This window comes from Macadamia integrifolia, chromosome 10 (assembly GCF_013358625.1).
Source record: "Macadamia integrifolia cultivar HAES 741 chromosome 10, SCU_Mint_v3, whole genome shotgun sequence".
NCBI lineage: Eukaryota > Viridiplantae > Streptophyta > Magnoliopsida > Proteales > Proteaceae > Macadamia > Macadamia integrifolia.
In genome coordinates, this window is record NC_056566.1 from 6,534,655 (window position 1) to 6,547,523 (window position 12,869).

The following is a 12,869-nucleotide window of genomic DNA, read 5'->3' on the forward strand; positions in this document are numbered from 1 at the left end:
TGGGTTTTTAGAATCAGATCAGAGACATTTAAGGCCACATCTACCACACTACTTCCAACGATGTTTGAACCAGAGAGCATCAGTTTCCAGCTTCAGAACAAAGAACAAGAGGACACCAAACTATCAAAAAAAGAAAAAAAAAAACCTTCTTTCAGCTTAGGGTGCAATGCATGATAGTTATATGAATATTTTATCAACATGATACAACATGTGCATTTAAAGCTGAAATTCGAAGTTGTGTAGAGTATACATTAATTAATTTTCAGGAAATATTACATGTGACTTCTCCGTAAGATACAAATCTACAACAGTGGCAAAGGCCTCAAATGGCTTGGTAGTGAGGAATACAACATTGGAGATAAACTGTTCTTCAATCTCATACTCAATGGTTGTCTTGACAATAGATATATTTGCTTCTTTCTCAATTATTTCATAGGAAAGGCGATACAATTGAAACCCAATCTCTAAAAAACATCCTTCTATCAACTCTGCCACCTTAATGCGATTTTCGTTGTCAATTTTTGTGACTCTCTCTACAAGCGGAGCAGCACCTAAAATTAATGCATAGCACAGCAACCAAACATAAATGATGAAAATATCAAACAATAATAATAATAAACTTGATGCTTGTCTTGCCAATGAATAGTTTTTGTATTTATGCACATACCTGATTGAAATTTTATCATAACCGCACTGCCCTCCCCGCCATCACCATTGAGAAGTTCTACATTTAGGAAGCTGGTTAGTGATTGATTGATGAGGTGTCCGAGTTTGGGGGTGCTGTAGATATCCCAAACCTTGTTTGCAGGTGCACTTATCACCGCTTCATGAAAGAGTTTCCCGTGCATCTCTTCCTTTCTTTCTTTCTCTCTCTCTCTCCTCTTTCGTGAAGTAATTGCAACTTGATAATAAGCAAATACAAAGATCATTTTAAGTGCAAACCACAAGACAAACAAAGAGAGAGTCAGTGAGAGGCTGTGGCTCTCCAATAATTCCGCTCAATCTCATGACTGTTTAGCTGTCTTGACTGAGAATTTGCTTGAAATTTCTAGTTACCTGTTTTTTCTCCACTTTCGTCGGATGCTTTCCAGATGGATAGTTGTAGTCCAGTTGGACTTTGGTGCAATGGTAAGGTTGCTGAATTGTGACCAAGTGATCATGAGTTTGCCTTAGGATACAGCCGCCTCTCCGTGAAGCCCGGATAAGGCTGTGTAAATTATGATCCTCCTCACACCCCACAGTGTTGGAAGCCTCTTGCATTGTGTATGCCCCTCTAGTAGTAGTCCAATTGGAGTATTTAATGGATTTGGGGGAAATTTTTTTTGTCTAGGAGTGTGGCTCCTGCACTAATGCATGGGCCAACAGGAGGGCATGTAGAAACATCAACAGAGCAAACATTATTGCCTTTAATAGGGGACGGGGCAGTCATTTCGCCCCAATATTAAGTTTCAATTGGGCAAAAGACATGAACGCTTATCCAAAACATCAAATGCGATGATTACAATTTGTATATGTTTTAAATGACTGTTTTCCACATCAAATAATCTTGGTTGCAACTTCCAACCAAAATAATATCAGGGGCATCGTTTGTCTCATTGGAAACGCCCAGCAGATCAAATTCACATACTCCCAATAGGTTCAAAATGGAGAGAACTCTTTTAGTTCCCTACCTTTTCTATTTCATCTTCTTCTTTCAAGTTTCTATTGCCAATGAAAACTTCTCCCTCCATTCAACTCCATTGTGGCTTTTCTGCCAGTTTTTCTCAATTCTCCCCTTGCTTCTCTTTAGCTTCTTTGGAACAAAAAATCCTGTTTCGATCTATGCGCTGCAGTACAAGAAGAAATCATAGTAGAAGAAAAACCAGAGCAAATCCAAGAAGAGCAAAGGAAAAAGATTTATGTTGCCAACCTTCCTTGGAGTTTATCTGCCACAGATATTAAGAATATCATCGGTGAATGGAACCCTGTTGTAGATGTCGAGGTTCTTCTTCTGTTACTTCTTTCTTGTTTTGATTGAGTATGTTAGATGTCGTTACCGTTTGATAGTTCATTGTTAATATAGTTTAGATTATTAAGCAAAACAATAGCAGAAGCATGGGATTCGCCTTCATCACTATGGCTGTTGAGGAAGAGGCTCGTGCTATCATTGATAAATTTGATTCCTCTGTAATTAAGTGCTATGGGGATTTAGCTCCCACTTTACTTTGCTTTCCATGTGTTGGCTGAAATTGGGTATGTAATAACCACCTGAAGGAAAACGTAGAGAATTTGGTCTCTCTATATTGACCAAGTCTTCCTCTATCACACAATCCATTCTCATCATCTCTTATACGTGTAACTCTCCTATAATTAGTGACCTAATATCAAGTAACTGTATTGCTAGAGTCAAGGAGTGAAACACCTCCATTCTTCTGCATAAATTCAAACTCATACAACAATGAAAAGTATCACTTGAAACACAAGACTGTTGAGTCTTTTATCGTATCAGAGCCATTTGACTAATGTCTCCTTTTTTTTCTTCCTTCATCTTGTCAACTACATCCTCCACTTCCGCTGTAGTGGTGGCACCTCTCAATGCCTCCACAACACGTCCCTCTCCTCTAAATCCCCTTTCCAATATCACTAGTCTTATGTTTCAAGTGATACTTTTCATTGAGTTGGTTATTAGCATGTGAAAAACCAAGTTTCCAGGCTGAATTTACTTTTTCCCAATAGTTAGTGTTATGGCAAAAATGTACTACCCTTACAATTGCGTCATGAGGACCGAATGAGTGGTAAGCGGGAATACGATGAACAGCGATATGGGCCATGCCGAACAACTTTGACACGACCAATGACCTATCTGACCCACTTTGCTAAAGGATCCTCAGTTACCGAATAGCTGGCCATGTGGCAGCGTGAGGGAAGCGGCGCGGACATCCCATCGCTTGGTAATAAAAAACGGTTAAACAAACTCAATGGCAATAGATCCACGTTGAAAATGCAAGCCCAGGGCCTCACCAGCCAAACGACAAACAATGTGCACTGCCCATCATTTGGGATAAGTGGTTCGGCCACAAGACTACTTAACCCAGGTTGCTCGGCAATGGGACCACTTGACCTAGGTCGCTTAGCAGGAGCCCTATGGGCTTCCTCGCCAAAGTATGCTGCAATGGTCTATCCAGGTCTGGCACATAACCTATCAGCAAGAGCAAGCATACCCTAATCGAAAAGGATTCTCGAAGGGATATCGAATCTTCCATAGAAAGAAGGGAATCTCACCCTATCCTATGGGGATTTGATTTGTACGTGGAATTCCCATAACTAGACGTCTTCCACACTCAATTTCCTATTACAACTCTTGCAGTACTTGGACTCCTACTCATATTAGGAAGCTACCAAACCAATACTCTCGCTCAAGGATCACCATCTTTAGCTATAAATACACAAATAAACCCATTTCCAAAGGGGGAAGAAAAACTATTTCTATTCTTACTGGAATTATCTATTTGTAGAGAGAACTCTGACTTAAGCAACGGAGCCGGATTAGCCCGATGCTTACTCTATTGCATTCTCCTTTTGTGCAGGTTCCACGATTTTCTTGGACTATTTCTTGCCCATAACAAATTGGTGTCATCCATGAGAATCGTTACTGATCAAGCCATCCACAAGAACCATGGATATTCGTAGTGAACGGTCCTTACCATGTCTTGTTGTTCAAGGAGGACAAGGGAACCAAGCATCCCAGGTGAATGCAATGGACCTTCCTCAGTAGACACCTCACATTGCTCGTCTCACCTAGAACAAAAAGAAGATCTCCAATAGGCCAATGGCCAAGCCCCATCAGCAGGGGAGTTCTATCGCCACACCCACCAATTACGTTGCTAAATCCTGGTGCACCGGAAACCAATGCACAGGTGAATGGCTTGTAATTGCAACTGTTAGAAACCAATAATATGTTCTGCAGGTTTTATTCCTAGTTCAGGACAACTCTCCTTAAGGAGGATTACCTATCACCCCGCCAGGAAATAAATAGCATCCACGGCCAGCCACCTATCGACCTAATGTAGTAGCGGGCTCTGTGAACGGATGACATCCGAATTTTGTGTAATCCAACCGACGTGAAGCTAAAGACAACTGCATTGGACCCCCAAGTGGTGCCATAATTGAAACCCACAACCCTTCGAGCCTTTAGGGGCTACTAGCATGCACACCCAAAGGGGGGTGGACTGTGTTATGGAAGAACACACTCCGTGTGGGTCCACTCGACAATAATCGAGACTTGAAGCCCTACTTGATGAACCGAGCCCCCCCCCGAGGGGTGAAGGAATCAGGAGAGTTGGTCTGCCATTAAGGGTCAAACTAAGAGGAGTGGCTCGGTAAGGAAACAGGTCCCGACAGACCCCCGATTTTGCAATGGTGCGTTGACTGTGACCATCGCAAAAGGATTAAAGATCACTGATTCCTTGAACGATCTCGAGTGCATGCAGTTGTTTGGACTGATCCAGTTCTCCTGGAAGTTGCTCAACCCTACAATAGAAAAAAATCTTAGAGCGTTGCATCTGAGAGTTAGATGAGAAGGTGAAAAACATGAAAAAAGTGGAGACAAGATAGGTATACCAGCTATTACAACACACAATTGCTAATTAGTCAAGCTAGAATTGGCTGACCTCACAAGGAAGTTCAAGACACCAGACTTCATTCTTTATGATAGACAGCTAAACCAGCAAACCACCTCTAACACTAAAACTTGGTGATGTCCATCCAAGCTTGTCCGGAAGTAGCCCTCTGTGGGACTCAGCCTTGAAGCCCTAATCGATCCTCAACTATGATCAACTAACGATTGCCTTTATCACCAAATTCCAAACCAGTTTTTTGTAGACGCCCAATTTTGTCATCCTCCTCTAGCTATGATGAGCTACGAATCTTGGACGTAACTTCTTACTTTCGATCGATAGAGATGATAATCAATTGAGGTAATCCAACCCGAAAATATTCCATACCCACCCAAAATCCCGAAAATCCTATACGAGAGAAAAGAAGGGTCCAATTATGACATTTCATATACAAAAGAATTTGATCCTAGGTGACCATAAAGATGTATAGTACTCGGAATCATGATTACAATGATATATGGTACGTCAAAATCGGACTATCGGATCTCCTGCAATCATTCCTAGAAGTTACTCCATGAGCACCTAAACCCCGCCCATGCAAGCACCCACAACATGCCATGAGCACCCAAACCCTACCCATGCAAGCACCCACACCATGCCCTGTACACCCATGGCCTACCTCGCACGCACCCCAGCAGCCCTGCAAGCCCATGGCCTGCCTCACAAGCATCATGCCTGTCCTGCGTGCCCATGGCCTGCCTAGCACACTCCCCGCCTGCCTCGTGTGCCCATGGCCTGCCTTGCGTGCACCTCTGCCATCATCCTACACCCCTACCAGTCTTCCAGTGCCCCTGCCAGCCCTTCAGCACCCTTGCCTAGCTTCGAGCGCCCTTGCCTGACCTCCAGCGCCCCTGCCTAGCCTCTAGTGCCCCTGCCTAGCTTCCAGTGCCCCTGTCAGACCTCCAGCACCCCTGTTAGACCTCTAGGACCACTGCTAGCCTTCTAGCGCCCCGCTAATCTCCCGTTCACCCCTGTCCACCTCGTGCGTTGTCATTGATGGCCAGAATTTGCGTTCCCATGACCGTATTGGGGAGGAGATTTTCTCTTCACCTGCTTGTGCACCCTACATTGTCCTGCTAGCGTACCCTACATTATGAGCTCCTATTAGGCCCAAAAGGCATATTTTTACCTTATTGGCCCAAAAAAATTACCTTTCTCCCCATTGGCCAAAGAAATTTACCCTCCACACCATTGATCCAAAATTTTGTACTTTCACCCCATTAGTTTAGAAAAATCACTTTTTCACCCCATTGGTTGAGAAAATTCCTCGTTCCTCCCCATTGGTACAAAAATTCTATAAATACCCCCTCCCTTTGGTTTGAGACACAATAGACACTCAAGCCTCTTAGAAGCATCCATAGTAGAGAAGCTCTGCCCTCTCTCCTCCCCTTCCCCCTTGCGGTTTTTCAAGTCTTCGGAGAGATCTCTTTGGATCTTCAAAGTGTTCTTCGGGCCTTTAAAATTCTTCAATCCTTTGCCTTCTTTGAGTGAGATTTTGTGTAGGAAAAGTTTCTCCTTAGTCTTCCACCCCCTCTTAAGGTTCTTCAAGTCTTCGGAGAGATCTTTGTAAGATTCCTTCGAATCTTCGAAGTGTTCTTTAGGCCTTCGAAGTTCTTCAACCATTAAGGTCTCAGCCCATTCCCACCGGAAGCTCTGTCGGAGTACCACCTCAACCTAGCCCTCCCATAGTCTATTCCCAGCTAAAGCTCTGCTGGAGTGCCACCTCAACCTAACCCTCCAATAACCTATCCCTAGTGGAAGCTCTGTCGGAGTGCCACCTCAGCCAAAATCCAGAAGTAGCCCATCCCTAGCAGAAGCTCTATCGAATTGATACCGCAGTCAAAATCCTGAAGTAACCATTCCTAGTTGGAACTTTATCCAATTAACATCTCTTGAGAAAGGAAGTTGGAAGTTAAGACCATCTTCTCCTGAGTCAGGAGAATCCAAAAGGCAGTTCGTGCTGACACTAATTGGGTTCCCACCCCTCTTGACCCAAAACTGGGGTCAAGCTCAAGTATAATTTTCACCCAAATTAGCATAATGTAGACGTTATATTGACCTTATTATAGTGTACATAATCATTTAAACTCAGTTAATGTACATATGTGTGATAATTTAGCCATGCATATGGAATAAGAATAATCATTGAAAATGTTCGTTCTTAAGCATCTACTAGGAAGACCGGTTGAACTGGGCAGGTTGGGTGCCTAACACCTTCCTAATTTTGTAACTAGACATGTACCCTAAATCTCTGGGCCAGACCAACTTTCGGGGCCATTTTCTCAGGAATCAGACCCACTCCTGGGTCCTAGGCTGATAATCTTAGGTGGCAACTCTAATCCTTTTTGTATGATCCCAATCCCTAGTATTGGACTATCATCAAACCCCCATCTCAATGGCAACCTTTACACTCCTACGAAATAGGCCTCCACGTATCTCCGAGTGGCAGTATGGCTGTATGGGGCCCGTAAGTAAAGCACACATGACACACCCTCCCTAAGAAAGAGAAAGAGGGGAGAGAGGGCCGAATGTTAAAGTCTTTCCCCCCCCCCCCAAAAAAAAGAGGGGAAGATGGTCTTTCTCCGGCTGCTACCCTCATAGTGACGACTCCACTAGGGAGGATGTCAAGCTTTCGACACTAGATGCTACCATTAAATGCAAGAACATTTTCCACCACATCTGTTTGAAAACGTGTTTGGCTAACCCTCGGGGAGGTCTACACACTTTATGAAATTTTGAGATCGAATAAGGATATTCCCATATTACACTTTTGCACACAGTCACTTACGGGTTCCACCACCCCATGGCCAGTTGCTTAACCTCGTGTGTAGTCACGAGTAATGGGCAAGGAAGTCACCCCATTGATCTTGTATCCATGGGTATATTAAAAAGATCATGTACCTTGCATATATAGATCTTGTCAAGGAAGCCTTGTTGGTCCTATTGCATCCACCACATGCTTACATCATGTAAGAAATAGATGGAGGATGCTAGGAACGCCACAAGCTGACCTGTAGAATTTGTTTGCGATCTTAAAAGGAAATTTTCCTATAATACATTCTAGTCATAAAGAAATGCTCTCCTAAGTGGGTATCGGATAAAAGGTGTCCTTCCTCATAAATGAAATATAGATGATTTGGTATATGCGATCCTGGCTGAATTCTATCAAAGTCCTGTAAAATGCCAAATTATCTAAAAGACCCGAGAAAACTAGGAGGAAAGTCACCTAGTGGGGTAAGATTAAGGAATCACGGTCATCATGGGACTTCTTCCTGAGTGGACTTTGGAGAGCCAGAGCAAGCTAGGCCAACCAGTCAGAGAGGAATTTCACCTATCCGTCTAAATGGTCAACAGGGAACCTATTCCAAGGTCCCTCCTCCCAGGGTAGTGAATGAAGATGAGGAAGAGGAGTATGCAACACATAGGGAAGAGTTCAAAAAGCCAAGTGGTGGAATCCGTGAGATGAGTTTCTTCTCTAAGGGAAGAATTCCCGAGAAATTCAAGCGGCAGACCAACAGGTTTGATGGGTTAGGGAACCCTAAGGCTCATCTCAAAGTCTTTCTCAACAACATTAAATCATGGCAGCTAGCTGACAACCAGATGGGGCAAGCCTTCATGTTAACCCTATCAAGACCGGTACTAAGGTGGCTCACACAGTTGGAGTCATCCTAAACCTAGAATTGGACAACAGTGGTGAAAGCCTTCACCAAGCAGTACTTATACAACACCGAAGTAGATGTGAAGCGTCGGGAGCTTGAGATGTTGAGACAATAGCCTAGAGAAGGATTCACCACCTTCTTAATCAGATTTAGGGATAAGGCCGCCAAGATGGTAGATCGGCCTTCAGAAGGAGAGCAAGTAGAAATGTTGATTAAAAACCTATCTAAGCCTTATTATGATGTTCTTTACTACCAACATTTGTAAGTTTTTGATGCCTTGATAGCCACTGGACACATAGAGAACCAAATCCTAAGAGATGCTCAATATCAAGGATCCTCCTAAGATGTAGGGAAGAACACTAGAGTTGGACGGGGAAAGGGTCCCAAAACCAATGTGGTTGGTGTGATCCAACAGCCAATCTCTCCCGTCACCTCTTCATCACCATTTGTGATACAAGCAGATACTTCTACTCAGAAGGCTTCTCGCCCGAGGAGACAATTCACTGATTTGGGAATGCCTGTGACAACAGTGTATGAGAAGCTAAAGAAGCGGGGATTGCTAGGGGCAGTGGCTCTAAGAGTAATCAGTAATCCTCCCCCAGCTTGGTATAGGGACCATGAATATTGTGCCTACCATACTCAAAAGGGCACACCACAAGAAGGTTCCTAGGTATTCTACATGTAATCCACGATTTGGAAGACAACTAGGGACTATTGAAGTCAAGGTCAAGCAATCTCCTAATGTCAATACCAATCCACTCCCAAATCATGGAACTGTTAACATGCTAGCAACAATGGATGAGTGAAAAAATTGGGATCCTCAATTCTTTGATCCAACCCATTTTATTAGAGATTCTAAGAAGTACCATGAGGAGAGGTATGGTGAGTGGAGAAAGAAGTTTCGGCTTGTGCAGAGATTGACCCTTCCTCCGGAATTAGTATGGCACATCAGTGGTTTCGTTAAGGATTCTTGTAAAAAAGAATGCGACTCCTTCTGAAGGGATGTTCACATGTATCAGCCAGATAAGCACTTTTCTCATCCCATGTTATATGATCACGTGAACAACCTAGATGAAGAGTCAACAGAGAGTGACCCCACTCAACTCATCGCACCTAGAGCTTGTAAAAATCACCTGAATGCCCGCACCTACAGGAAAGTCATGAGTCAAAGGGCCAAGGCCATGAAGGCTCCCAGAAGAGAAGAGTCATCAGAAGATCAGACATCTGCTATCCCTCCTTCATCATCAACAGGAGAATCCACCATACCATACTTTCAATCCATACCATACCTTCAACCTCCACCATACTATCTACTATCAACCTTTACCATATCATCCTCCTTCACTACACCATCAAGGAGAAGGAATTCCTCATATTATCACCCCCAATCTTCCTATCCTACCTCTCACATCACTTCACCTTCATACCATCCCGCTTAATATCCCTCATCACCTTCATATCAGACCCATTCCCAAGGATCGGTGGATAATCCAAAGGAAGGATGGATTGGCGGATGCAGTTGGAAAGACATGCTCATCTTACCAGATTCACTAATAATGACTTCATGAATAGGTTCAGTGAATGCCTTAGGGGAAGATCAAGATAGTGATCCTACTTCTATAATTCATCCCACCATGCCTCAGGAGGACAATTGAAAAAGTCATAGGTGACCTCCTTAGAGTAGTAATGACATTGGCAATAGGGGCACAAATCAAAGAGCACACCTCCCTAATCCACATCGGAAGTGACATAGAAGATGAAGAGTCTGGTCTAATCCGTCTTCAAGCCAATGAGGTCAAGTCTGGCCCTATAAAAATCTTTCGGTCCATATGCTCTGAATACTATGAATGTTTGGATACAAGAGAATTTGATGGTCAGGAGGAATCTAATAAAGAACCACATGAGGGAGAAATCAACGAAGAAGAGGATGATGACAGTGACGATGAGGACAAGAACGAAGATACGAATGATGGGGATGACTCTGATTCTCAAGGTGATGATGAGTACCAGCACTGGGATGACTACCAGGGATCTTGGGACAATAATGAAGATGATGAGTCTGGATATTATTCACCCAGAGATACTGGAGGGTATTCTGTGTATGCAATTGGAGAAGATGACCCGATGATTGACCCTATCGAGGCAATCCAGTCAGCACCACAACTCACATGGAAGGAGATGAGCCAACATCAGATTCAGAAGATAGTGAAGGGTATGGGATCACTTTTGAAGGTGAACCAAACACTATAGTAGAACACATGGGTTATGTCTATGATCATTTGGTTGACATAAAACTCAAGGCTGATGAAATTGATCAAATGTTAGGCGAAGTAGCCATCGGTGAACATTACTACAGTGAGTAGTTGGGAATCATTGAAAAAGCAGGGGGCATGCCACACTTGCAGAGATGGTGGATACAGCAGTTAGGCGGCTTTCCAATGCAGTCAAGATGGTGCGAGGCAGGGTTCTAGATATTTGCTGAGGACCTCGACTTCCCACTCCCAGTAGGGAAGGAGAATCAGAAGAGGAGGATGATCCTATAGTAGGAATAATTACCATAATAAATAGTGGTGATGAAGAGTCTTATCCTAAGGAGATCATTGTGAAGGAACCTGTCAATGTGATGGAAACTCGAAGTGGAAGAGACTATAAGGGCAAGGCCCTAGCAGTAGAACAATCATGGACTAATGAGGTTGGAACTAGTGGCTTGATAAATGAACCGGAGAATCCAGTCTTGGCTTAGCTCAAGAAGGCCAAGCTAATATGTGATACCCTACTTTTTAAACCCCGTCTAATTATACGGTTGACCCGGTTTAACCATGCAGGACCTAAACTGGAGAGGGTTACGGCGGGTTCCTTATGGACCATGATGGCAAGGGTAACTTTGAACACCGGTTGGCCGGACAAGTCTGAGTCAGTGCCAGAGGAGACAGGTGTACCCAAGCCATGTACATGCACATATCATAAGGCCATGTACAGATAAAGCAGGTATGTAGCCGTATCCTAAAGCGCATACGTATAATATACCTTATGCCGAGAGTGAGATTCGTGTCGAGAGTCGAATTCCATCAAAATCCCACTTGTTGGCCAATTTTTGGCCCTCAGGTGGGCGGTCACAGGTGGGCGCATCCGCCCACCTGAGTGACCCACCCATGTGGTTCCTTAGTTGTTTTAGAAAGTATAAATAGCATTTATGAGTTTTCCATTTTNACAAGTCTGAGTCAGTGCCAGAGGAGACGGGTGTACCCAAGCCGTGTACATGCACATATCATAAGGCCATGTATGGATAAAGCTGGTATGTAGTCGTATCCTAAAGCGCATACGTATAATATACCTTGTGCCGAGAGTGAGATTCATGCCGAGAGTCAAATTCCACCAAAATCCCACTTGTTGGCCAATTTTTGGTCCTCAGGTGGGTGGTCACAGGTGGGTGCATCCGCCCACCTGAGTGACCCACCCATGTGCTACTAATGATTTTAAGAAAGTATAAATAACATTATTTGTGTTTTTCAATATCTCATTTATTACACGGAAAGTTGGTGAGAAGATTTAGAGGAGAGAGAAGAGAAGGGAGAAAAGAGAACGAAGAAGAAGAAAGGGGAAGGAAGAGGAAGAAGAAATGGATTTAAGCGGCGCCAAGGTTTGATCTTCCCATTCCGACGCCGAAAGAGTGATCTCCAACACGAGATCTACGTTTAGAGGTGAGCGAAGGCTATGTTCCTTAAACTTTCACCATACCCAAGTAAAACCCTTGATTTGGGTAGAGTTCCTTGAGGTCTGGTAAATCCCCTTTGAGATGATGAATCTAAGGTTTAATAGATGGTCTATGTGTTGATTTTGAAGGATTTGAAGAAGTGTTTATAAGGTTGGAGAAGCATTGGTGATTTGAAGTGATTTCGGGGTTTTGAACGAGTTCTTGAGCAAAGAAGGTAGGATGGCTTTCCATTCCTTAAATCTAACCTAGATCTAGGTTAGAATCATCTTATGAGACCTTGAATGTGTGGAAAATAGGATTGGAAAAGCCCCATTTGATTCCCCAAAGGTTGGGAAAAATTTTGAGGAAAATGGCAATTTTTTGCCCTCTGAGGTGGGCTGAGACCGATGGGCCAAACGGCCCGCCTGAGGGCACCCGCCAGAGAAGGCAGGCCCTCGGGGCCAACCGGTGGGCCCCTACCGGTGGGCCGACCTGCCCGCCGGTCAAGATCGGTGGGCCGACCGACGGGCCAACCTGCCCGTCGGTCCTAGCCGACCCTCGGCCTCCACCGGTGGGCCCCTACTGGTGGGGTGACCTGCCCTCCAGTCAGGACCAGTGGGTCAAGATCGGTGGGCCGACCCGCCCACCTGTCGAGACCGGTGGGCTGTCCGACCCATCCGAGAGGCTCCCAACGTGATTTTTTCATCCGAATGAACCCAAAATGGACGTGCGACCTTATTTTAGGATTCTAAACATGATTTTGTCATCAAATCTTGTTAGTTTTGACCCCAAAGTGGTGAAATGCTAACCCCACTCACTTGTGAAAGGTTCACTAAAATTTACGTTTCTCAAGCCGGATCT

The 12,869-nt window shown here is 44.1% G+C and overlaps 1 protein-coding gene across 1 annotated transcript; it reads right to left on the reverse strand.

Moving 5' to 3' along the window:
- Positions 1-255: 255 nt before the first annotated feature.
- LOC122091596 (norbelladine synthase-like) lies at positions 256-848 on the reverse strand. The gene is made up of 2 exons (XM_042661613.1): positions 668-848; positions 256-551 (listed from the first exon to the last, which is right to left on the reverse strand). Exons 1-2 carry the CDS (start codon positions 846-848, stop codon positions 256-258), a joined length of 477 nt encoding a protein of 158 aa, XP_042517547.1.
- Between the last annotated feature and the right edge of the window lie 12,021 nt (positions 849-12,869).

What these genes read in the sequence shown, in the direction of transcription:
- LOC122091596 (XM_042661613.1), bottom strand. Translation starts at nt 848, where the DNA reads ATGCACGGGAAACTCTTTCATGAAGCGGTGATAAGTGCACCTGCAAAC. An exon ending in TATGATAAAATTTCAATCAG is followed by an intron (nt 552 to 667) that starts GTATGTGCATAA and finishes CATTAATTTTAG; the next exon opens with GTGCTGCTCCGCTTGTAGAG.